This window comes from Onychostoma macrolepis, chromosome 02, assembly GCF_012432095.1.
Source record: "Onychostoma macrolepis isolate SWU-2019 chromosome 02, ASM1243209v1, whole genome shotgun sequence".
Lineage (NCBI taxonomy): Eukaryota > Metazoa > Chordata > Actinopteri > Cypriniformes > Cyprinidae > Onychostoma > Onychostoma macrolepis.
The window spans coordinates 4071302-4098557 of record NC_081156.1 but is presented as its reverse complement, the minus strand read 5'-3'; the positions used below and the strand labels follow the sequence as shown (position 1 = coordinate 4098557).

Here is a 27256-nt window from a genome sequence, read left to right as displayed (position 1 = left end):
ATTTGAATTTTGAATTTCTGAAGTGGCATTTAGATGCACTTACACCCTGCTTAATGCAGGACATGAATGCATTTAACCTGCAGTTACACATGCATATATAATGTTTTAATACTGTAAACATAATACGTTGAATACTGATATTTGAAATTATTTTTAAAAAAAAATTTAAAGATACTTTAAATGTGAAATTACAGTTGCCAGTAGGTGGCATCAAGTCACTGTTAATAAGTGAGTCACTGCGATTGAACCGAATCGTTTAAATGGTTGATTAATTCAGGAACGAAACAAAACACCTGTCATGTTGCTCAGAGACGCAAAACAGTGCTGTGGCTTTGTTTGGAATTATTTTTGTTGTCGAAATGGAGCAAAAACAAGAAATATGGTGTCTAAAACATAAGTCTCTTAATATTCACTTCTTGTTTATTGAACTGTTGTATAAAATCAATATCACATTTGTAATCATGCTGATTTTTGGAGGGAAAAAAATGGCACTGTTTGTGTGATATTAACTATATGAAACGATATAAAGCCCCCACATCTTGAATTTTGTTATGCATTTTAATAGAGTGCACTCTCTGTAGGTGTTTGGCTTGGTTTTTGCAATATACTCGGATAATGTCAAATCGCACATCGTTAAAACAACAATTACGATATTATCGCAGCCCCTTACGTGAGCATCCTGACAATTAAAGGCCTTAACGACTGAACCTGATGATCCTGAACATTTTGCCACACTTGTCCCTGCCTTCTTTTCAGCTGGTGGGTCAACATTCACCAGCACCATTATTTGTAACTTTAGGTGGTTTACAAAGAAATCTGTCAGTGTTTCCTTTCATTTTCTCTCTTCTTCAGCCCTTTGCATTTCCCACGGTAGTTAGCTCCCTGTCACCTGACAGCGGAAAGCAGTGACTGAGTGATTGACAGCTAATATTAACCAATCTAAAATCTGCATTCAATTTAAGGACGTAAAGATGAAGTTATGTAACGTTTGATAGTCACTGTATCAGCACACAGAAGGCACATAACTGAACGTTTTTAGAGAAATGAAAACAGGCACTACAACAATTATATGCACTCGCACAAATGATCCCAAATATATTTTGAGGTCGCACAGATTAAATTATGGGAAAAACCAAAATGGTCGCAATTTCGAGCCTTGCTTTATATAGTACACGCCAACTTGCAAAATTTAGGGTCAGCCAGATTTTTGTAAAGAAATTCATAAACTCTCACTTTCATAAAGCAAGGACATGAATGTATAATGTTTCATGATTTCTATTTCAAATAAATGTTTAGTTTTTTTACTTTCTATTCAAAGAATCCTAAAACACAATACTTTAAAAAATGGTTTCCCAAAAAATAAGCAGCAAACCAGGATGCTGATTTGGGATTACATTTTAATATGAAATATATTAACACTGAAAACAGATCATTTAAATTGTATAATATTTCACATTATTACCAAACTTTTCACCAGCTGATAGCTCATAAAATTCTAAAACAACCAAAAACAACCATTTTATTTATTACCTGTCATTTATTAACAAGTCATGCACATTACTTATGTTACGTTTTTCTTAATAATTTTGGGATTTTAATTTTGCCTGCTGCTTTAACTTTTTTTTTTTTTTTTTGCTAAGGTGAAAAAAAACAAATAAATAAAGGTAAGGTATTATATTTTGTAACTTTCTGACATAAATATGTTTTAAGTATTTGATAGATAGATAGATTTTTTTAAATAATCCCAGCCAAGGTGGCTAGATGTAGTAAACTTGCTCTCAGTACACAAACAACGCAAACCTTTTAACCAAACAGAGAACTGAACCTGACCTCCTTGACTGAACTTTCTCATGGAAGCCCATTTGAGCCCTGGGGACATTTTCCAGCCATTTGCTCACCACTGGAAAGAACTGTTAGGAAGCTACACAGTAGGGACGGATATTGCGATGGGAAGAACCGTATGTGTTAAACAAGAGGAAATACTCCAGATGCACTCGTATAGCCTCTTGTTTGGTCTTTAAGCCTCTTTCACAGTCTAATAAGCCTTCACGTAAAACAGCAACCCATCATATTACACGACTCCCTGATGTTTATGATGTGTCAACAGCCCGAAAGTGCAACGGTTTCCAAATTGACAATCAAATAAAATGTGCTTACACAACATAGCATTCTTAAGCAATATAAGATCAGTCTGGCTAAATGTCTATACATTAAAATCTTTTATCAGTCATAGTAATCACAGATCAGAACATTTTTTTTTCTGAAGAAAAAAAGCACTGATTATTCAGATGTTTTTTTTAAATACCCATTCATCTCAACAGCAGTTACTCAGCTGGTGCAAGTCCCACACATATACAAAATTTGATTCTGTCATCAAATCTAAGACCTTTTCAAACTACTTTTTATGCAATGAAGGATATTTATGACTTCTTATGACTTTACAAGGCGAAATTTGAGACATTTACATGATTTTTAAGGATCCCTGTTAATAAAGTATGACACTTGCTTACCATGATACCAAGTGTGGATTAGATGCTCATACTCTTGCTATCCATGGGCGCAAAGTCAAATCAGCCTGTCAATAAAAGAACGTATTAGATACAAATCAGATTTACAGTAAGTCTTTTATTTTTTTTTCTCTTTCATTAAGAAGAGGCAACAGTTTAACAGAATACAAGTGAAAATGTTTGTTAACATCATCCATTAACTCAGCAAGTACATTAATTCAGCTAGCAATTGTCATTTAACATCAGAATCATTTAGCTTTAAACAAATGGTAAATCATCTACACACGTCAAAGTTTAGAGGAAAACCTCCAGCTATTTCACATTTCCATTTTTATATTTCTGGAAACTGATTTTTAAAAAAAAATTAATTCAGTGGTGTTTGTATAAAATCGTAGACAACTACAACATTCCTGGCCATTCACTGTGCTTCTTCTCAAAAGAAATTAATTTAGGCTAAGTCCTCTATTCCCACATTTCAAGCACAAGCAGAAAGTACTCATCACAAAATGTAATAATCATAAAATTACATAAAAGATTACATAAGTGTTACATTCACAGACACAGGTGTGGTCTGTGTAAAGTATCTGATATACTGGCAGGTTGTGACCTATTCCGCTCTGGATCTGACTGTACAGGCACTGATCACACAGTAATCAAACCGCTGAACTGGCAGCCAATGCCGAGATAGTGTGATCAACCTAAAACAAGCCTCTGAAACTACTAGAATGATACTTTCACTGCACTAGCGGTTGACTGATATGGGCTTTAAATGGCTGACCAATGCCTGTCACAAAACGAATAAGATGTGCATAAAATTTCCTCAAAATCCATCAAAAGTATTTGAAAGGAAGGCCACTGGCCAGGCTGCTGGAAGATTCTGGAACTGACTCTTGATGAAATGATAGGGCACAGTATTTACCCAAATCACAATAATGATCCAGTGTTTCCCCTGCCATTATATTGGAGGAAGGTCAAGTTAATTTTATTTTCTCTATGGCACCAGATCACAACAGAAGTCATTTAAAGTTACCTTTCCTATAGAAGGTCTACAACTTGTTCTTTTATTAAACAAACTAAATAGCCTTATGTTATTTATCTTATTTTCACGACGGCATTCCATTTCTTTCTCAATGTTACATGGTCACGCTCTCTGTATTGCGCAAAGTGGAGTTCCACCCCGATGTGCGCACACACACACACACAAAACGCACATGCACACAAGTGAGCACACTCCCACTCCCACTAGTATTTGTAAATATTAAGCCGCAAAGAGACTATTTAAATATGAATTCTGTGTGTCTCTGTGTTAATGAATGGCGCAGTCGCAAGGTTTTGTTTACTACTTGTACTGAAGCTCATATACACACAGAAATGTAAAGGTATTCATGGCAACCCGTCAAAATAAAAGTAAAGTTTAACTTGAAGACATTGCGGCAGAAATATATTACTATTGTTCAGTAGAATGTATGTAATAGGCTACTACTACTAAAATTAAAACCTTATTTTTAAGGAATAATCATACAATATTTCTTCAATGTTTTAATTGTAATATTAAATCCCCTTTATTTTCCAAAAAATAAAATGTATTAATTAATTAAGAGATCAATTAACTGATTTATGCCTTAAAAATGTAAATACACAAAAATCATAAGGCTTAGGTAACAGAATTAGGTAACAATAAAACATTTCATAGGGCCTTAAACATGTAATTTGTGTTAAACTTTTAATAAATTGATGTTAAACTGTTTAAGTTTCATGATTTTAATTAAGACATGCTTTTTGATTAATAAAACTTAATTTAACCATTAAAAAGGAGTCCAGAAAAATTAAAACGGACGCCGTAAACCCAGGGGAAACTGTGGTCTCAAAATAGCCAAATAATATAACAACTTCCGGTAAACTACACAAGTAAAATTTGCTTGTAATGTTTGTTTTTACAGTTTCAACCATGCACCTTTGCATATACATTTATTTTACACAACGCAAGATAAAACTTTAAAAGATTTTTACCCCTATTTTCAGTCTGAACGGGTCTACGCTAGTTGCTAAAAGTCAGAGCCAGTCTACAGATTTTGGCCAGTCAGAGCTGACAAATTTCACGGATCAGTCTGAGGATATGAAACACCTTTGATATTTGGAGCCGTGTGTTCGGAACAACTTGAACGTCTGTTATCATGTGATTCTCCATCATTTAGTGCAGGGGTTTTCACTCTTTTAGATGCCACCGCGGACCCCAAAATATGATCATCCTCATGTGAGGGACCCCCACGCTGAAATGTTAAAGGCATCTATACAGTTAATGAACACTATGAACAATTAATATTATTTAGGAAAATGTTTAGCTTCTATTAGACATTATTACATTGCTTTTCTACTCATTATTAGTACTCAACTAATAAACTTATTATTTAACTTATTTTAATCTAATTGTATGCATTTGTATCAAATAGCAAAAATAAACAACGCAATATTATACATCACAGAGCAAAATCCTAATTATGCAGCAGTTATAATAATATACATCATCATTGTTAAACTATGAGACAAACGCCCGTCAACAGGTCGACTATATTTTCTCTATTCAAGTCTTCAGTTAAAGACACTCGTACAATTAAAGGGTAGAGTTATAACAGGTCATTATGCTAAGTTACCTAATAAAACACAATAATACATTTCGTTAATAAAAAATAATTAAAATGCATAATTAAAAAAACTGAATACTAATATGTTTTAATCTGATCGTAACAACTGTCACGCTAAGACCCCGCCGGAAGCGCCATTGCTTGTCATTCGATTATTAGCTTACGGCTAATGCGCATCGTGGATAAACGTCACCGGAAACAACAGACTCCCCAAACAAATGCAAAAAATGAGCGATTCTAGTTCCAACACGTGGCAGCTTCCATAGCAACGCTGCTAACTAGTCGGTTGAATAAAAGCTAACGTAGTTGTTGTCAACGGCCATCTCGCGTGCGCGGCGCGAGGAACCAGGGCGCCCATCCCCCACCGCGCGGCCGCACGCGCTGCAGTTTCACTCTGCAAAAGCAACACTTCTAATGGCTTATAAACACACTTCAGCCATCTAGAAACGCAAACGGAGAACGGAACGGTCAGCTCGCGCGCAGCTGGGTTACGGGATGTGTTTGGGGCGAAGGAGAGGCTTGACTTACTTGTGCCGATGCTTCCAGTCTCGTCAACCGCTAGCTTCTGGAGCTAAAGTATTGAACAAATGTGCCTCAGCGCCGACGCAGATCCGACAGAAGGGTATCCCTCGACCTTTCCACTCCACAGTGATACTTCTGTCCTCGAATAATATCTATTTTCCTGCTTGTTTGTAGGAAATATAAAGGAATAAAAGAAACATTTAGCAGCTTATGGACAGCCAAGCGCTTCAGAGGAAGCCGACGGCCTCAGACTAGCAGTAGGGCGGAGACTTTCCAGGCGAAAATGAGATATTAGGCCAACGGGGCTTCCTGCCAGTCACAATAAATAAATAAATAAAATAATAATAAATAAACACACAAACAGGTAAACTAAACATTATTAAACACATTTTAAATGCGGGAGAATGCCTATTAAAGCGAAATGTTGATGTGCGGTTTTAAATTGTAATAGAAGACTTCTGATTTTTGCCGTATTGAATGTCAAAGTCAACTATTTTCAAAAATACATAACAAAACGTTGTTAAAGTTCATAAAATCGGATTGATGATCAACAACACGGTTGAACGCCCAACCCCCACCGCTGAAACAGAATAGTTTTTGCCTGGCTGGTCATTGCCTGCAATTCCGCCACACCCACAATCTCCTCTGCTCAGTCATTCAATAACAGACTGACATCATTGGTCTGCGTATTACACTGCTATTTTCAATATACCATAAGTTTTCTAAAAGCATCGCAGTAGTCCCGTGATTTACAATCAGTCCCTTGAGTATTAGAACTGTTTTCCCCCTCCATAGCTGGAAAATATATATATATATTTTTACACACACAAATAAGTCTGGCCTAATTTAATTTAGGAGCCCCTGTACAAAGCTTCCTCCCCTCTTTATTTGGGAGATGATGACACAACAATGAAACATCTTTGCTGGTTGGAAAGGTGTTATAGGATAGGACTGAGCTCTGAACCCATCAGATAAACCACCAGCACGCGTGCTATCCATTTGAATTACTGCTTGACACATCATAATCCATACTGTTTATCATTTTGTGGTTGCTCTATAATTTGTTCTCAGACAGGCGGCTATGATGAGATCAGTGTTTATGAGCATTATATAAGGACCACATTTTGGACACTACTAAAATTTATCTGGGTTATATTTATATAGGAAGCAGTACTCGTATCAGTGTATCATAACTTGACGTTTATATTCGTGCATCTTAAATCCTGAATGTCACGTGCCAAGTAATGATTGGCTTATTGGATTTTATACCAATAATAATTTGTACTGTACAGTGTGATTGATTTCTGAATGAACATGCAATCTGTTCTCCCTCTCTCTGTAATATGACAGCCCTAAAAGTAAAGTTCAATCCAATCACTCATTAATTTGTTTTAAAGGAATAGTTTGTCCAGAAATTAAAATGTGCTGAAAATGTACTCACCCTCAGGCAATCCAAGATCTAGATCAGTTTGTTTCTTCATCAAAAGATATTTGGAGAAATTAAGCATTACATCACTAGCTCACCAGTGGATCCTCTAAAGTGAATGGGTGCCGTCAGAAAGAGAGTCTAAACAGCTGATAAAAACATCACAATGTATCACAATAATAAAAGCTGTGTGTTTGTAATAAACAAATCCATTATAAAGACATTTTTAACTAAGCTAAAATACCTTCCATAATTCCTCTATACATGATATTGTATATCTTGTCTGAATCAGGAAATAAATATGCACAGATCAAACATGAAAACAGTCCAAAACAGTTCTAAACAAATATGTCAGTGGGTTTTGATGTGAGAGGACAACAGAGATGAACTTTTTCACTGGATGAAGCATTATTATGGATTATGGACTTGTATTTTGGCCAGTTTAAACATCTTAATGATGGATTTGTTTATTACAAACAAACAGCTTTTTGCCTGACAAGATGTCACTTGCTGGACTTGAGTTGTGTGGATTGCTTGCTGACGGCACCCATTCACTGCAGACCGTCCACTATTGAGCACACTCTCAGAAATAAAGGTACAAAAGCTGTCACTGGGGCGGTACCTTTTCAAAAGGTACACTTTTGTAACTATTAGGTTCAAATATGTACACTTTAAGTACTAATATGTACCTTTAAGGTATCAAAATGGACCTTTAGGTACAAACATGTACCTTTTGAAAAGGTACTGCCCCAGTGACAGCTTTTGTACCTTTATTTCTGAGAGTGCATTTGATGTAATGCTAAATAATGCTAAAGGGTGGGTAAACTTTCAACAAATTCTCATTTTTGTGTGAACTATTCCTTTAATAAGTGAGTAATTAATGTTTTGCTGCTGTTATTAGAACAACTGTGCTTTAAAAGAAATCAGGTTTGCCCCTTTATCTCGCTCAGAGTGGCTTATGCGCAAATAATTCTGTCCTTGATGATTGTCTCTTACATGAATATATGCCCTTGGCAATTGTATCAGATGTTTGTAGAGTTTTTCACGCTTCAATACCAGCTTTATACAGAGATTGGATACAAACAGACCAATAAAAGTGTTTCCTGTATCCTTGGCAACAGCACTGGCGCTGGCTGTAAATGAGGCAATCAAATTAATGCTGGAACATAAAGCGGGGAAAGAGAGAGTAAAAACTGGAACACTCGGAGCCAGGCACGATTATCCATTTTACACCAAATTTAGCATGGAGTGAAACATCACACATTTGGATGCGATTCTCAGCCACTGGTCTCCTATCAAAACACATATTGTCAGTGTAATTAGAATTGTAAGCGATGCATTTTGGTTGTCTTGCACAGTTGTCCCTAATTACCAAGACCTTTGCAATTCAGTTGTGGGACTGTTTTGGCCAACAAAGAGAGCAGGAGCAATGCTTCTGGCAAGCAGGGGAAAATGTGGCCTTTAAAATGACTTTAAAATCAATGTAATTTCAAACAAAATGATAATAGATGAATTCAGATAAGAAACACAATCATTCGATGTGTTAAAATCCAAGCACGTCTGTGTCAGGCCCCATTATGCCATTATGCTGCATCGCATAAACCCCAGATTTAATGCACCACCAAGCTGTGAAACTGCCCAATCCATCTAAATGTGACTTTGATCATGGAAAGGTCATCGGTCTTAGCAGCGAAGTCTGAGTCTGGCATCACAATAACTGCTACTAGATGGATGGTTTCCAGAGCTGTGTGGTCCCAAGATTACAGTGTTGTGAAACTTGGTGTACGCACCATTAACCTGAAATATTATGTCTGAGTAATGAATGGTACGAGGAGATGGCACACTTAAATAGCAGTACATTCATAACTTGCAGCACTCCAGAAATACACTGTAGATACAGATTGCATACCCCGCATCTATATATAAAAACAAAAATCTGTAATTGCTGCAACTGGGAGGCCTTTAGTGCAACAACAACAAATTATGCTTGGATTTGGACTGGAAACAACATTTCAGCACACTGTAACCAGTTTTGTCAGTCCTTTGATTAATGTCTTGAACTAAGAATTCAGTTTAGATTTAAAATAGTAATGGTGATTTTAGGTATGATGAGTTGGGGGGAAAAGGGAACAACTCCACCCAAATATAGAACCAGCACATGCACATTGCACACTTATTAGTGTTTAGCCAGTATTGATATAACAGGCAGGAACTCCAACAGAGACACCCAGTGGTACAAACTGGCATTAAGCCTATTTACCCCCTCAGTTCAACTCTGTGACTCATAATGCTAGTTGAAACTATTATTTCCAGGAATATATAAAATATAACTGATAATAATCTAATTCAATATATTTTTTAATAAATTAATACTTTTATTCAGCAAGGACCAATTTTAATGGGTCAAATGGGATAGTAAAAACAATTGTTTCAAATGTTCTTTTCTGCTAATAAATGTATCACGGTTTCCACAAAAATATTAAAGGGATAGTTCACCCCAAAATAGAAATTATGTCATCATTCACTCACCCTCAAATTGTTCCAAACCTGTATGATTTTGTTTTATCTGTTGAACACAAAAGAAGATATTTTGAAGAATGTTGGTATCCAAACAGATGACAGTAGCTATTGACTTCTGAGTATTTTTTCCATACTATGGATGTCAATGGATACCGTCAACTGGTTACCAACATTCTTCAAAATTTCTTATTTTGTGTTCAACAGATAAAAGAAACCCGTGAATTATAAGTGAGTGAATTATAACATAATTTCCATTTTGGGGTGAACTATCTTTAAGCTGCACAACTGTTTTAAACGTTGGTAATTATAAGAAATGTTTCTTGAGCACCAAATAAACGTATTAGAATGATTTCTGAAGGTTCGTGTGACAATGAAGAATGAACTGCTGGAAATTCAACTTAGTTAATCATTTAAAAAAAATATATATATTATTTTAAAATGCAGTGATATTTTATTGTTGATCAAATAAATGCAGCCTTGGTGATAAAAATAGAATAACAATAATGTCAAATTTTTAGTCATATGATAACATTTTTTGTAACTGACCGAAATTTAAATGGATAGTTCACCCAAAATGAAAATTACCCCATGATTTACACACCCTCAAGCCATAGGTGTATATGACTTTCTTCTTTCGGATGAATACAATCAGTTATATTAAAACATGACTCTTCCAAGCTTTATAATGGCAGTGAGTAGTGGTCAAGATTTTGAAGCAAATGAAAGTGCATAAATCCATCATAAAAAGTACTACACAGTGGCCTTGGGAGGTTTTAATAAAGGCTTTCTGACGTGAATCGATGCATTTGTGTAAGAATACAAATAAATCATATCTCTAGCTTCGGCTAACTGTCTTATGCATGTTCATGAGAGAGTGGCGTTCCAGCGGATGCCGTAGGACGTAAGCATAGAATATGCTTGTCTCGCGAGAACCAAGTTTTCGTTTCGTCTCCTCTTGGCTTATATTGAAATCATCCAACATGTTCCTATACAAATTTGCACTTTTTACTTCTAATTCATGACGGGTGTTTTGTTTTGCTCTCTCCTCTGCGCTTCCACGTTCGTCACTTCTCACCGGACCTTACACTACACTTACAACCTGCGTCATCCACTGAAAAACCACCAGTACGACAGTGGAAGCTAGAGATTGGGCTTTATAAAGTTTTAAATATGGATATTATTTTTACACAAACGCAACAATTCTGCTCAGAAAGCCTTTATTGAGAGAAGAAAGTCATATACAATTGCTTGAGGGTTTGTAAATCATGGGGTAATTTTCATTTTTGGGTGAACTATCCCTTTAAAGCAACTCTATGTAGTTTTTTTGCAACTTTGGAGCCCCGTAAAATGAGTGGAATTCACTGTTCTAAATATATCACTGTGGATAGCTGTGCGTGTGCATTTGTTGATGCCATAAATTAATCTGCCCTTTTTGAGGAATTTCGTACCGCTACATTCTCCCACAACAGACCTTTGGTGGGGAGCGCGGGAAACAAACTGAAGCCAACAAACATGTTGTGGGGCCACAGGATATTTACAAAACCAATTGACATGTCTGTGTTTTGAAATGTGTGGTATTTTGTGATGATGAGACAGGACTTTTTAAAGACCTTTCAGCTCAACTGAACACTTGTCCATGATGCTATAATAGTCCAACACTAGGCAGAAAATACTACCTGGAACATTCTTGGAAAAGGACAGGCACATTTCTCAGAGAGTTGAATGGGCACATGAAGAGAAGAAGCTGAAAAAACGATTGCCAGCAACAGGTGTAAATGTCCACCATTTAAGCATCTGCTCAACACACTGTAAAGCACACAAGGGTGTGTGACTGGTCTGATTGTTAAATAAAAGATATGGGATTTCTAAGTTTGATGTAATCTAGAAAATAATGTGGATGTAGTACTTTTCCCCAAAAAGAACTAGTCAGCCTCAGCAGAGTATACAGAGATGAAGTTGAAGTCAAAGATAGCATCATTTTGAGACATGGGCTCTTTGCAGAAAAAAAAAAAGGAAAATGAAAAGATTTGACTCCATTCCATTTGCGACAAAGTGTGAAAAGTGTTAAATGGATTTCAGAATTTAAAAGAGACTATCAAAAAGTCCAATTATCATCTCTATGTGCATTCACATGGACAGACTGCACTGAGATAAAAGAGTCTGCCTTCTTGCACAGCAGTTCTGGCTTCTTCTCATCAGTTTGCCCTTGGGACAAAATGATATATCTGTCATCTTTCAGATATGTAGAGAATTTCAGTCAGCAAAGAAACCCTGCTGTCTCACGGAGGTTAAAATAAAGCCATGTTTGACATGTGTGATCCTTCACTGAAGTACTTGCTGTCATTGCCACCGAATATTTCTTAGTTTCATCTTTATCCTCGATATAATGCATTTTTGAAAATGTGTACATAAGAGTAGCCTCAAACAAGAGTGGTGCTTGCTTGTTCAATTGCCATAGTCCAAGAAAAGGGCAGCTAACATTTTTCCAGCATAAGGCAATAGAACGTCTGGCTTTTTATAGGCATAAATTCACCATCTTTCTTTTTTAATAGAAAGAAAACAGTTGGAACTACATGACTTTTAGAATCTAAGCAGATTTTAAAACACTAGGCGCCAAACATTTGCAGACTTTGTAAATGGCTACAGAGGAAAAACTGGGCATCATTCACTGAACGACTGAAGATCAGACACTTACAGACTTTTAATTGGTTTCCCGCACAAACTCATTCAGAAACATGCGTCTCCTAGCAACAAAGTTGAACAAACTGTAGTTCTAAAATCGACTCAAAATTTCAATCGTGTTTCAAATCCTCCAACTGGATGGAATCATAGTCTGAAGCTAAAAAAAAAAAAAATCTAAGTTTGCATCCATCATACACTTCACAAGTGATTGTGAATTCAGTGTGTAAAGTGGGGCAAAAATCTGGGCAAAAGTAGTGTAATGTATTCCAGGCTTTGCACAGCAAAGTTTAATAATAAAATAACTGATTCTATTAACCTTGCAAATGCACATGAGCTCATTACATGCATTTGTAGGAGATTTCCTTTCAGATGCAAAGTTTATGTGAGGAGAGCTAACTGTGCTGAGAATTTCAGGCTGAGAATAGTTCGTAATCATGCCGTGCCGAATCGGGCTCAAGTGGAAACATAACTGGAAGCATTCTCTATCGTTCTTAGAACCGTTTGGACCAATGGTGAAAAAACAGTTAAACAATATTGTTCCTCTATGTCATTATCATTTTAGTTGAGATGTGGACAAAAATATATTTTAGTGGTGAGATGTTAGTCCAAACATATATGAATCTCTCTCTTCTGTTGAACACAAAATAAGATATGTAGCCATTAACCTCCATAGTATTTTTTTTCTCATATGAACATTCTTCAAAATATCTTCTTTTGTGTTCAACAGAAGAAAGGAATTCATACAGATTTAGAACAACGTGAGGGTGAGTAAACGATGACTGAATGTTAACTATCTCCTTAATTCCTATAATCAGTTTTCTCTTTCAGGTCAGCTGTTGTGACAGTTGTTTCAAGCGAATCATGCTGAACAAGTTAGTTACAAACAAAACCGCCTTGTCCTTAGTAAAACTTGTGCTCAGAAATGCAACTGGAACTGTTCCCTTAGCATGCTCAGAATCGTTTGGTTTTATAGTGTAAAAATGCTTTATTTTTCTGCCCTTAGGTTTAGGGGATCAAATCACTAATCCTAAGTATGAGTAATCTTAGTAGTGATGCTTGCTTTAGTAAACACCATAAATCATGCATGCAAGCTCAATGACAGGGCTTTGACGAAAAGTGGCACATGGTTATTTCTGTTCAGTTCTTCACCTCCATGCTTCAAAGGGGCAAGGTCAGGGTGTCGGGCCGGCTAGGAAGGACTCATTCCACACATCATTTGGCAGGAAATTGCTGCCCTACACAGTTTCACACATTGGCACACGGCCCACGAAGCCACAAATCTGCCAGCAGCATTATCGGGTATTTTAAAAACCCTTACAGGTCTCAAGAGGTGCAAGAGAAGGCTGACGGTTATTGACTCAACATGCTTTCTTGAAATTTCATTGCTCTACTTTGGCTCAAATCTATCAATCCAGGTATGTATAGAGACCTTGGCCTTGCAAGAGATATAAATGGAAAGCTTTGGATTAAATATATTGATTAGTAGACAGAGCATGCATGTTGGGTTTAAATGCTATTATGCCTCCTGATAAGCACTCAGAGGATACCAGAGCACATTTCGTGAAAGGAAAATGTTTCAGAAATACATTTTCACTCATGTGCTTTCTTTGATTCGAGTTGTCCTGGAGTTAAATGCAACTGCTCTACAAAGCCACGTCAAGTGAGACATAGAAAAATATAATAGAAAGCCACTAAGCTGTTGTCCGTTGACGTGAACGAAAAGCAGATTTGATTTGTGAATTCCAAGGAAAACGGGACTTTGTGTGCATTGATTTTTAAATCCATTTATCAAATGGATACAACGTTTTTAGATGGTTTCAATCAACCAAAAACCTTTATCGATTAGATGTGATAGAAAAGGCCTATTCATTCTCAGCAGGAACTTGTAAAAATATTAGTACGTCCCTCATTGCTGAGTGCTTTCAATCATCTCATTACTTAAAAGTCATATGACATTGGACAAAAGGAAAGAGCTTCAGCAATTTTTGTCCAAGTAGCCTCCTTCTCCTTGTTTCAGGGATAAGGATTTGGGCTGTTTTCCAAACCAGGGTCAGTGAATCAATAACGCATTTACTCTAGAATGCTTTATGTTTGGCATGGTTCTGCATTTAGCGAAAGCATGTTCCGCTTAAGAAACAGTTGACATTGCCGATACAGCATGTATATGTGAGTGTTTACTTGTAATAGTAATGTAATTCCCTTCATGCCCTGATGCTCTGAGTAATGACAAGGCAATCTTGAAAGTGGGGCTCTATCAACTGTCAACTCCATTGCTGCCCCCTAATGACCTGCTCTTCATAGCTGCAAATAAGAGTGCTCAAGCTTTGTTTGAATATGCATAGACTTGATTTGAATATGCATGTGCCACCTCTAAAAGATTTTTTGGGAGCACTTTCAAGCATGCTAATCATGTTTGAGCACTGTATGTTGTGATAGTGCTAATAGCTAAGAATTAGGTTTGTTTAAGTTGAGTGGAATTGTCCACATCTCACAGGATGCTGAATATATATATATATATATATATATATATATATATATATATATATATATATATATATATATATATATATATATATTTTAGGGTGTACGGTACACAGATGTCACGGTTCGGGGGTCACAGTTCGATACGATTTCGGTACAACAGGGGAAAAAAAAAAAAATCTACTATGCTCAGTTTCTTTTCATTTGTTTTGAACAGACAGTAGTGCAAATTACAATTTTTTACATGTTATATAAAATCTGTTTTGTTTTGTTTTCATTGTGAGTGTACACAAATAAAAGCAGACCTTTATACAGTGATTATTAATAAGACAATAAGTGTTTAAAGTTGATTCTGCTGGTATAAGGAAACAGTTGAAGTGATCAGACACACACACAACACATCAGTTCCATCATTGCTATCTTGACAGCGCAGTTGGTACTTTATCAAAATAAAATACAGTGAGCCAAACATCAGCGCGCGCCTCTGTGTCACCGCTGGAACGCGTCTGAAGTACAAAGCCTATCATTTACATAATAAATTATAGTTTCGCATTCAGATACGTTACATCGCAAATATGGAAATATTATGGAATATTTGGATTTGTGCCGAATGAGAGAGGTAGGATACACGAGCACAAAGCTCCTTTTCGCAAACAGTTGAATGCGCAAGCCTTTAAAGTATACTCCTTTGCCAGTGAGAGATGCATTCTGCATCAGCACATGGTCACTGTCTAGTGGGCTTTGTTTTCAAGTGTGCAACTCATGGCATTCTGCTGGCAGTTATCAAATAGCGTTGCATTACTGCGGGCGCCCCCTTCTGGATTGGGGGTGATATGCCTGTATTCGTCGTAAGGCCTCATGCACCGAACCAAGATGTCCGTACCGTGACGGTTCGGTACGAATACATGTACCGTGCCACCCCTAATATATATATATATATATATATGTGTGTGTGTGTGTGTGTGTGTGTGTGAGTATGTGTACATACAGTGTCCTCCAAAAGTATTGGAACAGTAAAGACAAAATTGCTCTGTTGGCTGTGGAGTCAAGACATTTACAAATATGATTAAAAGATGAATATGAGACAAAACTACAGAATGTCACATTTTATTATTGGGTGATTCAACACATAGATGTTTTACCAGATAAGCAGTTCAGCACTTTTAGAGTTTCATCCCTCTATCTGATGTGAGCATAAGTATTGGAACAGTTGCCTCACAGGTCTTTCTAAGTGATCAGCTGTGTCCTGTTGCATTAATTCTTCAGATATTAAAATCAGGGAATGTGTCCAACCTGATCTCACAGAATTCCGTGTAATGTTCACGGACTTAATTAACCTCCGAATCTGTGGTGGAATCACGGAATCGCCGAAAATTCCGTGCTGGGCTCACAGAAGGCATCAGCCGTGGTCCATGCACGGATTCACTGGTTCAACACCAGCGCTGCATCGGACCACGTAAAAGAGTGACTCGATGCGGTTATACTTTCACTGGAGTACCTGACCCCACCCCTACCCTAAACCTACCCAGTTCTGAACAATAATGATGACGATAAATTATCGCGTCGGCATATTGAAAGTGTTGAACCAGTGGATCCGTGCGTGGAGCACGGCTGATGCCTGTCACTGACTTACATTGGTATCACTTCTGTGAGCCCATCACGGATTTTTTTCTGTGAGCCCATCACGGAATTTTCGGCGATTCCGTGATTCCACCACAGATTCGGAGGTTAATTAAGTCCGTGAACATTACACGGAATTCTGTGAGATCATGTTGAATGTGTCCTATCGGTTATATCCATTACTTCTGCATTCTGAATCTTGCATTCGATGATGACACACACAAACCAGGATGAAGATGAGGGAGCTGACTTTGAGAGAAAAGCAAGCAATTTGGATGCTAAAAGAAAAGAGGAAGTCAATTATAGCTATAGCAAAAACAAAGGGCATGGAGAAATCAAGAGTTTGGAAACCACCATCAACCAACTACCTGATCGGCTGAGAAAACAACAGTAGCTGATGACAGACAAATCATAAAAGCTGTGAAAATGAACCCTAAAAGACGTGTCTGTAAAATCACCAACAACCTCCAGAAAGCTGGGGTGATGCTCTGACAATCTACTGTCCTCAGGAGACTTTGACACAGAATTACAGATGCTACACAGCAAGATACAAACCTCTGTTGATAGAAGTTGATAGAGCCCCACAGATAGAACGGTTGATAGAATGGTTGATAGAGCCCCACTTTCAAGATTGCCTTGTCATTACTCAGAGCATCAGGGCATGAAGGGAATTACATTACTATTACAAGTAAACACTCACGTATACATGCTGTATCGGCAATGTCAACTGTTTCTTAAGCGGAACATGCTTTTGCTAAATGCAATACTTATTCAATACTTATGCTCACATCAATGAGTGGGATGAACTCTAAAAGTGCTGTTCTTTTTATTTGGTAAAACATGTATGTGTTGAAACGGCTAATAATAAAATGTGACATTCTGTAGTTTTGTCTCATATTCATCTTTTCGTCATATTTGACTCCTCAGCCAACAGAACAATTTTGTCTTCATTGTTCCAATACTTTTGGAGGGCACTGTATATACACATACATATACATACATATATATGTATATGCATATGTATATGTATATGTGTGTGTGTGTGTGTGTGTGTGTGTATGTATATGGAATCAAATATAAATCTGCATCCTGTTCTAAATAATTTCCAATTTCCAGAATTAATAAGGCTGGACATGACTGGATACTCAGTCTCTGGGTCAGTTTCAGTTTGTCTAAAGTCAATGTCAAAAGGGATTTGAGAAATATTTATTTAAAATGGATTTTGTTTCCAGACTAAATTTAGATTTTAATGGAAGTAGACACACTCAAACAAACCACTTGATATTGCAAAGGCATTGCTCAGTCCGCCCCTCAAGCTTTCTTAAGGCCATCTCCGCTCAGATTTATTCAGAAACTGCACTTACGGAGTTATGGACCATCTTTTCTTGCTGATTTATGCATCACTGAAGTGCACTGTCAGTGAATAGTTAATATATTCTTTACATAGTAAAACCAGTCTATTGTAAAATCAATACTGGCTTCTGTTCAAACAATGTGTTAAACTATGAGAGAGTCAGAGAGTTGTATAGCGGAACTATGGTATAAATGGAAAATTAATCTCAAATCATTTTCAATATGTACATTTTTAGATCTGTAATATTCAAAGACTTTTTACCATGAGTGCAGTGTTCGGTGTGACAGAATGTAAAATGTTTGTGTGTCGTAATCCAGCGATTTCTCTTTTTAGCTCTTCCAGATCTCACTGACAGGCATCAGACAAGATGTTCTTTGTGAAGGGGGTCAAAGCAACACGAGTCACACAACAAAGGTGTGCGATTGTTTAGCACCTGCTCTACCTACTTCTATGTGCCTTAACTGTCATTTGGGTGATTGTTGTTCATGTCATCTGTGGCCAATCAGTACCCAGGACTGGAACTATACATTTTATAAATTATTCACAGTTTGGACTTCTTTTCCCAGGGTGATTTATAAGACATTGTGGGGAAATGAGCTAAAGGACAAAAAAAGGACAGAAACGGCGCAGAAGGCCGGGGAGGACAGAGCCATTCTGCTGGGGTTGGGAATGGTGTTCAGCTCGGTCATGATGTACTTTGTGATCTGTATCACCATGGTGCGTGCTTATGCAGACAGGTAGTGTTATATCATGACTGCTTGAATAATATTTAGCTGTGAACTAAAACAATAACTACATCATCAGTGTATCTGCAGTTGCAATCAAAAATATTCACCCCCCTTGACCTGCAAGGTAGTGAACAATATTTTCTGAAAACAATTCACCCCAGGTATCAATAAACTATTATAGAAAGTTTATTAATACACATTTCAGTGATTCGGAGAATGTAAATTTAATGAAAGAATGAACTGGCTCTAAACGTTCATTTCCAAAATCATTCAACCCCCAAATTTTGCCTTTTATTCTTTATAATCTCCAATAAATCTTAGCCTCAAAAGCTTCCAGATCACGGAAAATCTTTGGTTTTCATGTTGCCACTTTCTTTAAATTACACCAAATATTTTTAATCAGATTTAAAACTGAAGACTGAACAGGCCACTCAAGAACATTCTATGACCAATACTTGAACAAAGCTTTGGTAGATTTGGACATACAATATATGGATTTGTATGTTTGACCATGGGAATGGTGTTCTTCTGCTCATAAGCATTTTTTTGCACCACACATACCAATAATAAGTTCCAGTTTGGTCACATGATTCCAAAAACATTCTTTCAGAACTCCGAAGGTCTATTCAAATATTTATTTTTAGCATATTCAAGTCTGCCTTTTATGTTTTACTTGGTCAAGAGTGGCGTTTGGTGAGGTGTCCCAGCATGAAGGCCATGCTTGTGTAGTGTTCTTCTTATAACTGTGGATTGGTTTCATCACCATAGGGGTTGAATAATTATGACAGCTGGTTTAGTGTTTGCTGTACTGTGCACACACAAATGTTCATCCCATTATGGAAAACTTATTTTAGAGTGTATTTCTCTTTTAAAAGTTTTCTTTTTAGTGTAAAATGCAACGTATTGACAGACGAAACCACCTGCACCGTGCTAAACTCCACTCTAACAGACAAATGTTCAACCCATTATGGAAACCTTATTTTTGAGTCTAACTTTAAATATTTTTCTTTTAAAAGTTTTCTTTCTTTTGTATTGTAGTGTATTGACAGATGAAACCACCTGCACTGTGCTAAACTCCACTCTAACAAAGGATATCAATTGTTCATACAACTGTGGCTCAGACTGCTGGCGGAGCTCTAAGTACCCCTGTCTACAGGTCTACGTCAGCCTGAACGCCACCGGCCGCATTGGGCTGCTCTCTCACAATGAGGAGATGCTGGACGTCAGTTCTGAGGTCAATTATTCAGTGAACTGAGGAATTCAGTGGTTTCTCCTAGACAGCAATGAGAATAATTTGAGACCAAATGGAATATTTTCAACAGTTAGAGTCAATAAACTCAAATGTTTCACATCAATTATTTGAAGACAGTTTCCAGTTTATGCAGTCCAGTTCCTAAGGAATTTTAGCCAATCCAAAAACTAGACATTCAGAAAAGCTCCCTCTCAGTCATTTTGCATTTTAAGATTTGCCAGCCTGATCTCACGGCAATTTGTACATATTTTGCAACGACCTCACTTTGCCAAATCGTACGTTTTTTACGAGTTGCACAATTCGTATGAATTTGTACGAATGACCTACACCTAACCCCGCCCCTAAACCTACCTGTCACTGGGGTTTAGACAAATCGTACAAAATCGTACGAGTGAGGTCGTAAGAATTTGTGCGAATTAGCCACCTCATAAAAATCGTACGAATTGGTCATGAGATTGGATTTGGAGATGTTGGATTGACTGACAGGCCTTTATCAAATCACAAACAGAATCCTCAAAACTCATGAGCTTTGAGCAATCTCTTAGAAACAACTGTCATGATTATTATGATTAAGAGGAACTTTGAAAAAAACAAAAAGGATATTATTAAAAAGAGTTACTCTGTGTTTGTTCTGCTAGTGAATGAATTAAAATTTAAAAGTACCTCCAATTTAAAATTAACCTTATATACACACAACTGTTCAAAAGTTTGGGTTTAGCAAGATTTTTTAATATTTATAAGAGGTCTCTAATGCTCACTCAGGTTGCCTTTATTTAATCAAAAATACTGTAAAATGATCATATTTTAAGATATTGTTACAATTTTAAACAATTAATTTATCAACAAAGCCGAATTTTAAGCGTCCATTACTGGTCACACGATCCTTCAGAAATCATTCTAATATGCTGATTCAAATGACTCAACATTTATCATTTATTATTACTATCAATATTGAAAACACCTGTTCTGCTTAATATTTTTTGTGAAAGCCATTGTACCTTTTTCCAGTTTTCTTTGATAAAATAGAGATATTGAAAAGATTTATTTGAAATTGAAATCTTTTGTAACACTATAAATCTCTTTACCATTACTTTTGATCAGTTTAATGTGTCCTTGCTGAATAAATGTTACTACCCCCCCCCCCCCCAAAAAAACCTTATTCAGAAAAATAAATAAATAAAATATAATAATAATAATAAATATATATTTTAAAATCTACACTACCATTCAAATACTTTTTGAGATTTCTGTAAATTATAAATGATTCTCTTTAAATACAAAATGAATGAATCATTAAATATTATTAAACAAATAACTCATGCCTTTGTTTTTCCACAGTGTTTTTATGTGCCAAAATGCCAGAAGGACCACACCGCTCTGCGTGTTATGGTCCAGAATATTTCGGAGCATCTGAAGATGCACCAGCAGGTGACATGTTACCATGACTCCAGCGAGCATCAGGGCAGCATCCTCCTGAACCGTCTGTATGGCAGCAGTACAGTCTTCCACTCTCTCTTCTGGCCCTCTTGCATGTTATCTGGAGGAACCCTCATCATATTCATGGTCAAGCTGACTCAGTATCTTTCCATACTGTGTGAACAAATTGGCAAAGCCCCAAAGTGAAAGGGGCACAGTGATTGACAGACTTAGTGAAGTGAATGAAGGAGCTTTCATTTCTTCTTCAAATGGTTTTTGGCCTCCTGCTGTTCAAGGATTGACTGCAAATTTAGATGTTAGTCTTCCATGACTAAGCTATATTGTAACCACAACTCATATCTCTGAACTGCTGCTCTATTCCAGATGGAGTTAGTGCTGTTTGTAGAAGGGCGTTATTAATAATACAATATACAGAATAATTATGCAATATAATCCAAACATTAAAACATCTAACTTTTTGACACTGTTTCTAATCTATTATAAGCCTTGGGAATATTATCATAAAGTATATTTTGAAAAATAATGATAATTGAAAAATAATTCATTTGAATAATCAAGAATTTAAATGGGATAAATTAGTGAGAAATTACTGATTAATCATTAGAATATTTTTGCAAATATATACAATCTTTGAAATTTGTTAATGTTTAGTTCACTGATGAATATGACTAATGTTCTTTTTACATGTCATATCTCATTGAATGGAAAATATTATTATGTTATATAACATATTAAGCAGTCTTTATTAAACATTATAGTTATTTTTATTTTTTTTATTTTTTTATAATTTGACTTTAATTCATTCACAACCCATTTACTTGCAATGTGATGTATTTCTGGGTGATACAAAATATTCAACAGGAAAAATGTAGGACAGGGCTTGGTTTTATACAACAGCATTTGATCGATTGGATCAGGAAAAGTGGCCATTTCAAAAGGAACAAGAACTGAATTTTCTGTATTGATTTTTCACCCATATTTTGAATTACGAATTGCATTGCATTGTGTTTAAAGGTTGAAGGAAATGTCAGTAGTCTTTTTTTCCCCTCAACGTTATTAAAATAAAGAAATAGTTTGAAAATTGAAATTTGCAGCTTTTTACTTCACAAGATGTTACTTGCTGGACTGGAGTGGTGAGGGTTACTTGTGGATTAATGTGAAGTTTTTATCAGCTGGCTTTCATTCTGATGGCACCCATTCACTGTAATGCTAAAATTGTTAAAATCAGTTCCAATGAAGAAACAAACTCCTCTACATTCAGTTCATTGAAATGACCCTCTTAACTGCATCTATAACTTCTTGAAATGGTTCATTGCCTATTTGATTATAACGAACAATCACAGTGTATAAAAAGCTATGGCCATAGAGTGTAAGGCACTAATGTTAAGTTCATAAGACACTGAATAAAGTTATTATAACTACTAACCTGCCCGCTGCAGTAGGGGCACATTACACTGTTTTCTATCTAACTGAGTCGCCTCCAGTCTTCCGTCTTAAGAGCCTGTAGATCCTTCCCTCCGTCAGTTTGCTCTGCTTGCCTAGTACCTCCTCTCTACTGATCTCAGTGCAGAGGAAAGCAAGATGCTGGTTGAGCTTCACCAGCCCCACCAGCAGGATTCCACCAAACAACATGAGGCTGGGCCACAGCAGGTAGTACAAGGCTGTTTGAACGGTGTATTTCCTCTTAAAGATGGCGTCATTCGGGTATGTAGCACTGAGATAGCATGTCAGATTCTCCCCTTTCATTATTAATGCATCTGTGATGTTATTGGCCTCAGCCTCTTGTTCTGTCTTGTTTCGTTGGCATTTCGGAGTGTAGAAACACTGAGAGACAGATTACAGCAAGCATTAATGAAATCTAAAATTAAAATTAAAATAGATATTTCAGACATTGCATGGTCAATGACTATGAAAAAATTATATATATATATTTTGTCTGCAACTTGGAACAGTATATAATCTTTAAATAATATAATCTTTTTTAATTTTAAAGCATCACCACTCATTTTTTTGTCATGAAAAACATTAAAAAAAATAAAAGAGGCAATAAATAAATACATAAAAAAGGCAAAAAAGATTTGTTGTAAAATACAGTATTTTTGACTCACTGAAATAAGTCAAAATTAGTATTATATTTAACAGTTTTTTTCATTTAAATTAAAAATGGTCTGCTAATTGTTAAAACTACTGCTTTCTTAAAAAGCCATTTGAAATTTTGAGCTACTTTGTCATTTATGATACATAGTTACCAACCATGTATGATTACAGTTTAGATCATGTTCAAAATTTCAGTTATTCAAAATGTATTTTTTTTTTTTTACTTAATTAATTGGCAATTTATCATCATCATCATCATCATCATCATCATATAATTATTTAGTGTGACCTTGCATAAAATAAGAAATTAAAATACAAAGATAAAGAAGAGATAAATAGATAAAGATAAAATAAATAGTAGGATTGTTTGAATTTTAAGATGCAAATGGCACTGTCGAATTATGCTAAATAATTATTTCACAACATTTAAATTTTGTCTATTTATATTTGTGTAAGGAGCAAACTGAAACAAATCTCATAAATGAAAGTTTATTAATAAATAAAGTTGCATTTATGCAAATATATGAGGATAAATGCCAATTGGTTGGCAGAATTGTAAATGAGATCTACAAAGATTTGAAATTTTGTCTCTGTGTACCTTTTATGGTGCTTGGCACTACAATCATATTCCATAAAACCAGAAGAACGAAAAAACCCTAGGATTTGGAATGACAGGGTGATTAAATTGTCAACTCAGTTAAATCACATTGACGACAGTACCTTTGGCCTATTTTTGACAGCGTCTTCATCGTGGTAAAGTCGAAGTGTTTTTTCAGGGGTGCTGCTCACCAAAACACGCAGGCATTTAAAGCTATCAAGTCCACGGCAATCCATCATTTCATCCACCAAATCAATATGCACCAGTGTGCAGTTATTAGGTTTCCAGTCACTGTTACAAACACAAACATTAAATAAATGATGTGAATGTTTACAATGTAAAAATGTAATAAGGTATGGTTATGCTGTATAGCAATTTTTCAAAAATATTTTTAGAGCACTACAGTGTCAGTTAGGAACATGCTTAAGATTAAATATAAGACGTTTTTAGCAGAAAACACAGAACACTCAAGGAAAATATATTATATGTCTTTGCTAAATTAGAGTCTGCCATAGTATTCCAAAAATATTTTAAATGGATTTTCTGTCACAGAACGCTATAAAACACATTACACAGTTTGAGATATGGAGGAAATAATAATAATAATAATAATAATAATAACTGTGGTGAATGTTCATTACTTAAAAAAAAAGTAAAACTCTTTAGGACTTGCTTTTTGGCACACAATTTATTTTATATTTATTTATGGTCATCATATTTCATTGTGTTGATAGCAACTGATGTTTTAATGACAAGATCAGCAACAAGAAAATGACAACATGAAAGGATACTATTCTTTTAAGGCATATAAGCAGTCTACCTGAAGACCTGAAACTGACCTGTAGAGACTTGGTTTCACCATCACGATTCCCACGAGAAAGTACATGAGGATGGAGAAGGTCATCATGGTGAAGCCCAAGAGAACGGCTCTGTCTTCTCCTATGCTGGACTCTGGGATTTGAGCTCTGGCTTTCTCATTGCACTTCATCTCCCTCGCTTTCCTCCACTTGCCATTTTCCTGCATTTGGGCTTGCTGGTGGAAGACATCGCTAAAATCAAACAAACACAACTTTACATAACTTTACATTACTTAACTTTATCTATATGCTGTTATTTTTCCATGAAATACAAAAGGAGAAATCATCAGAAGAATCATCAGAAATTCATGGCAACCTCAAGCTAAAAAACAAACAAAAAAACAAAACATAATCCTAAAACCAATAAAACCATAAAAGCAGGTCACACTTTCAAAAGCAACTCCAAGGAGTTTATATACAGATAAACATCGATATACATATTGCATATAGTTATTTATATTATGTTTAATGACTGTATGTAGGGGGTTACTTAAAGGATACTTATTATGGAAAGAATATAATTAAGTGCAAACTGAATGTAAAGTTTTTGGACAGTTACTTGCATGCTATTTACAATTAAATGAAAATATATTATACATTTACATTTATATTAAATGCAATTTAAATGTTCTGACATGCTGACTTTAATCTCATTTCAATTGAAACTTGTATGTCATGTATTTAAATATATACATTTAGTATATTTATTACATTTAATATATAGAAACTTTTAATGTAACGTCAACTACCCAAGTACAGTTTTTTTAAATACACTTTTAAGATTTTAAGTACACTACAAGTGCACATTTAATACCGTTAAGCACACTTCTTTTTCACAAGTTGGAACAACATGAGAGTGAGTAAATGATGAAAATTTCATTTTTGGGTGAACTATCCCTTCATGATTTTAAGTTAATATAAGGTTAACTATAAAACAGTAGTGGACAAGAAATAGATGACGGACTGTCAGTTAGACTGCTATTGTTATATTTGGAATAACTCAATGCTTAATTCATTGGTATCTCGTGCTAGTGTCACAACTGGACAAGTAGCTTTAATAAAAGAGAAGACTTCAGCAGTGGATGTGATCTCCATACGTACCGCATGTGTCGTCGCCGCGCGCCATGCAGGGTGATGCTAACAGGAACACTGAAAGACCCCCGCGGGGACTTATTCAGCAGCATTTCTGTCTTACTAAGTAACCCTTAACTGGGTTACAGCACTAAATTAACACATCACTGACCCCACTTTGACAAGGTCAATGTACTATACATCCAGACACAGAAGCAGCGTGCTGCATAGCCGTCAGACCTGTAGTGCACAACAGAGTGCACTTAAGGGATTGTTTTCTTCTCATCCAGATGAGATCAGCGGAATATCTTTCCTTTGCCTGAACAGGGATGCCACAGAGGGTTTCTATAGGAACCCCTGCAGCCAGACCATAATTATGTCCTATGGGACTCTAAGCACTCCTGACTGTTTTTGTTTAACTACAAAACAATGCAGCAAATGAACAACCCCCCAATATATATATAGGCTATATAAAACAATATTATGTAAAAGTGTCCAAATCCCAACCCCGTCTGCAGAAACTCATGGAATTGTCTTTTCTTTCCTGTAACATAGATTATAAAATGATGTAAGTTTCAAATCTTACCTCAAAACATGCGTTCTTCTGTGCATGATAGCTTTATGTAGCTATTACTGCCTAAACGATTCACTCCACTGAATGACAAAACTGAGGACTTTTAGCTTTATGAGTACAACAGTGTATCAATAATTCATGAGTTTTTATCCAAAATAATGTTAATTATTAATGAACGATTTACTGTATATGGAAAAGTAAACAATTTGTTGAAACAGCAACTGCTGAGGCTATGAGCATTGCAGCTTGAATAAAATAACTTGAGAAGTTTTTTTTTTTTTTTTGGCATCAAAGAGTAATTTAGGTGGCTGCCAGGGTGCTAATATGTGTTTGATTTAGCTGTCCTGATTTGTCTTCCTGAAAAAAATGAAATTACTGTCACTGGCTTAAAGTTCATTTTTATATTGGTCTAATAAAATATTATGGATTCTGACCCATTTTGTTCAGTTTGTCCAAAAGTAAATAGCACCATAGAAAACAATAAAAAGAAACAATTTTGTTTAAACAGTAGCCTATATCTTCGCTTGACAGTAGAGTGTTGATGTGAGGAAAACATACTGTTTTATGATGTGTAATTAAAACACCACAATAAAAATTAAGGTTTTTCAGAGTTGTCTTTATGTATAGTAAGTAAACTAAATTTAACACTAACAAAATATTATTATTAGTTATATCCCAAGTGAAAATTCTACCTTTTGCTAAGTTAAGCTTTAGTTTATAGTGAAATTAAGTTGTAAAAAGTCAAAATATTGTTATATTGACCTACATTTTGTTAACATTTTGGCTTATGTCTAATGAAAGCTTATTAAGTATAAGTTGGTAGGCAGTAACTAGGGTATTACTAGTTGGCTGTTCGTTGGTTATAGAACTGCTCTGGCTGGTATATAT

The 27256-nt window shown here is 35.8% G+C and overlaps 3 protein-coding genes across 4 annotated transcripts in view; 1 reads left to right on the top strand and 2 right to left on the bottom strand.

The window, feature by feature from the left end:
- tbl1xr1b (TBL1X/Y related 1b) overlaps positions 1-5954 on the bottom strand; it is a 34895-nt gene extending 28941 nt beyond the window's left edge. The window contains exons 1-2 of one of the 2 annotated variants that reach the window (XM_058752451.1): positions 5678-5954; positions 2511-2575 (exon numbers count right to left, since the gene is read on the bottom strand). The gene's annotated coding sequence lies outside the window, so the exon portion shown is untranslated. Of the gene's footprint in view, positions 1-2510; positions 2576-4632; positions 5619-5677 lie in introns of those variants that run through there. The other variant, XM_058752452.1, reaches the window with a different exon arrangement.
- A 12167-nt stretch (positions 5955-18121) lies between these two features.
- On the top strand, positions 18122-21357 carry kcnmb2 (potassium large conductance calcium-activated channel, subfamily M, beta member 2). The gene is made up of 4 exons (XM_058761579.1): positions 18122-18168; positions 18321-18491; positions 19521-19716; positions 21073-21357. Exons 1-4 carry the CDS (start codon positions 18122-18124, stop codon positions 21355-21357), a joined length of 699 nt encoding a protein of 232 aa, XP_058617562.1.
- Positions 21358-22632: 1275 nt separating this feature from the next.
- On the bottom strand, positions 22633-25907 carry kcnmb3 (potassium calcium-activated channel subfamily M regulatory beta subunit 3). Its single transcript, XM_058746778.1, has 4 exons — positions 25821-25907; positions 24706-24899; positions 23989-24157; positions 22633-22995 (listed from the first exon to the last, which is right to left on the bottom strand). Exons 1-4 carry the CDS (start codon positions 25905-25907, stop codon positions 22633-22635), a joined length of 813 nt encoding a protein of 270 aa, XP_058602761.1.
- Positions 25908-27256: the final 1349 nt, after the last annotated feature.

What these genes read in the sequence shown, in the direction of transcription:
- kcnmb2 (XM_058761579.1), top strand. Translation starts at nt 18,122, where the DNA reads ATGTTCTTTGTGAAGGGGGTCAAAGCAACACGAGTCACACAACAAAG. An exon ending in ACACGAGTCACACAACAAAG is followed by an intron (nt 18,169 to 18,320) that starts GTGTGCGATTGT and finishes TTCTTTTCCCAG; the next exon opens with GGTGATTTATAAGACATTGT. An exon ending in TGCTGGACGTCAGTTCTGAG is followed by an intron (nt 19,717 to 21,072) that starts GTCAATTATTCA and finishes GTTTTTCCACAG; the next exon opens with TGTTTTTATGTGCCAAAATG.
- kcnmb3 (XM_058746778.1), bottom strand. Translation starts at nt 25,907, where the DNA reads ATGCTGCTGAATAAGTCCCCGCGGGGGTCTTTCAGTGTTCCTGTTAGC. An exon ending in GGCGACGACACATGCGGTAC is followed by an intron (nt 24,900 to 25,820) that starts GTATGGAGATCA and finishes GTCTTCCACCAG; the next exon opens with CAAGCCCAAATGCAGGAAAA. An exon ending in CTGTCAAAAATAGGCCAAAG is followed by an intron (nt 22,996 to 23,988) that starts GTACTGTCGTCA and finishes TCTGTCTCTCAG; the next exon opens with TGTTTCTACACTCCGAAATG.